This window comes from Otolemur garnettii, unplaced genomic scaffold, assembly GCF_000181295.1.
Source record: "Otolemur garnettii isolate 467f Iridium unplaced genomic scaffold, OtoGar3 scaffold00146, whole genome shotgun sequence".
In the NCBI taxonomy this organism is placed as follows: domain Eukaryota; kingdom Metazoa; phylum Chordata; class Mammalia; order Primates; family Galagidae; genus Otolemur; species Otolemur garnettii.
In genome coordinates this window covers 3738354-3740668 of record NW_003852541.1, presented here as the reverse complement: position 1 = coordinate 3740668, position 2315 = coordinate 3738354, and the positions used below count along the sequence as shown (strand labels likewise).

The 2315-nt window shown below is 42.7% G+C and overlaps 1 protein-coding gene across 2 annotated transcripts in view; it reads left to right on the top strand.

Moving 5' to 3' along the window:
- RNF130 (ring finger protein 130) overlaps positions 1 to 1899 on the top strand; it is a 110809-nt gene extending 108910 nt beyond the window's left edge. For both annotated transcript variants that reach the window (XM_023518747.1, XM_003799158.2), the window contains one exon: positions 1720 to 1899. In XM_023518747.1, coding sequence (XP_023374515.1) covers positions 1720 to 1724 — 5 coding nt within the window. In that variant the 3' untranslated portion in view covers positions 1725 to 1899. The remainder of the gene's footprint in view (positions 1 to 1719) is intronic.
- The last annotated feature ends 416 nt before the right edge of the window (positions 1900 to 2315 follow it).

The following is a 2315-nucleotide window of genomic DNA, read 5'->3' as shown; positions in this document are numbered from 1 at the left end:
GGAGGTTGCTGTGAGCTGTAATGCCATGGCACTCTACCCAGGGGGATAGCTTGAGTCTCCGTCTAAAAAAAAAAAAAAAGGCAACAGTGACTTTTGATTGGACTTCTCAGCTATCTTTGGCAGTGGCCATGACTTTGCTTTTCAGAATAACTTTAATGTTATGGCTCCATTAGTGTATGATTTCTTAGTTGAAAATAAAGTATATTTTAAAACTTTATTACCCCTAAAAAAAACCTTACATGAAGTTGTTGTAAACATCCTTCATACCAGAGTTTTTTCTTTCTTTCTTTCTTTCTTTTTTTTTTTTTTTTTTTTGACACAGAGTCTCACTATGTCACCCTTGATAGAGAGCCGCGATGTCACTGCTCATAGCAGCCTCAAACTCTTGGACTTACGTGAATTTCTTGCCTCAGCCTCCCAAGTAGCTGGGACTACAGGCGCCTGGCACAACACCCAGCTATTTTTTTGTTGCAGTTGTTTAGTTGGCCTAGACCAGGTTCAAACCTGCAACCCTCGGTGTACATGGCTGGCACTGTAACCACTGTGCCACAGGCGCCGAGCCTTACCAGAGCTTTTCAAAAATGTTGAGCAACTCCCTCTCATTCATTTAGATGCCATTTCCTGAGCCTGTGCCTGTGCCAGGTTCTGGGCTCATAGGACTGAGGCCCATGGGAGCCTGGCCTTCCCTGCTAGAGCCTGGTGTTGTGTGCAGTACACATGTGCTGAAGGGGCACACAGCACACTGTGCTGTCACACCCAGAGGAGCTGCTGCTGTTGCTTTGGGGAATTGAAAAAGGCTTCATGGAGGGAATGAGTTAGGAACCAGGCTGGACATAAATAATTAGGTTACAAAGTGAGGACATAGTGGAACAGGATCTGGGAGTTGTATGTTTTGATGTGTCTACTGCAGGCAGTGGTGGCAGTAGGTGGACTACAGAATTTGGACTTTATTCTTGTTAACAGTGGGTTATATCTAAGGTTTTTCAGCAGAAAGAACATTCCTGCTGACCAGGAAATTGCTTTAAAGTGGTGGAGACTGGAGAGAGTAGGCTAGATTAGGTAAAAATACAGAGTTGATCTGGAGCACAGATCTGGATCTCAGCAGAGAAAAGAGATTTGTGACAGACTGGGAACCACAGAAATGAGCACAGGTCCCAGGGATCAGAAAGCCAGGCAGCCCCACAGTGCCAGGGCTTGCAGCCTGTTGACTTTTCCCAAGATTTTAAGCACTGTTAGCATCTGGCATAGGGATAGAAACACACATATCCCTCAAAGATCTGGAGAATTCCTACAAGAGAGCCATACATTCCTGGAGTCTATGCTATTCGACTGTTACATCAAAATAACTGATAATATTGTCATTGGACAGTAGACAGGGACGACAGCTGTAGACTTCACATACTCAGCACTTGGAACGTGTGTTGAGGGATGTAAGAAGTTGTGACCTGTGTGGTAATTGTCCCTGTATATTACCATCAGCCTGTACTTTTCCCTGCATTCTTTCTGGAATATTAAAGCACTTCCCAGACAACTGAGCTCTTAACTACAGACCTGAGGTTGCTGACTTCAGGAGCATGCCAGTAGCCTACTGCCTTCACTAAAAGAGGCTGGGAAATAGTCAGGAACAGCCAGGCATCCTTCAGTTAGGACCACTACTTTAAAACATTGACAACTAACTTTTAACTAATTCATGACTTCTTTTTTCCTTTTGTTCCATAGGGTAGAGTGGTTTTGAAGAGAAGAAAACTGCTTTCTGACTGATTGCCTTGAAGGAAAAAAGAACCTATTTTTGTGCATCATTTACCAATCATGCCACACAGCATTTATTTTTAGTACATTTTATTTTTTCATAAAATTGCTAATGCCAAAGCTTTGTATTAAAAGAAATAAATAATAAAAAGACTGTGCTATTGAGTATTATGTGTTTTCTGGGCTGATTTGGAGATTGCCCACCCAGATTTCACTTGTGCGTGTTTCTAAGACAGAATGTGCTCGAAACTCCCCAATACAGGAACAGTGACTCTGTTTCTGTTGGTGTTTCCTCATTGACTCATAACCAAAATAGACCATGAAAGCAGACACACCCTGCATAGTAATGCCCCCACAGGCATCATATCTTCTTCAAGGTGGACGTTGACTCTGTGGTGATTTATTTCTTCCTTTGTGTGTGGTGGATCTGCCAGCCCCACAGTAGCAGACTTCACCCGATGTGTCCCACTCACCTAGCCAAGTGTTTTGTGCATAGCAAGTGCTCAGTAAATATTTGTGGAATGAAGGGATATATGTAAAAAAGATTTTCTAAAATATATACTGGT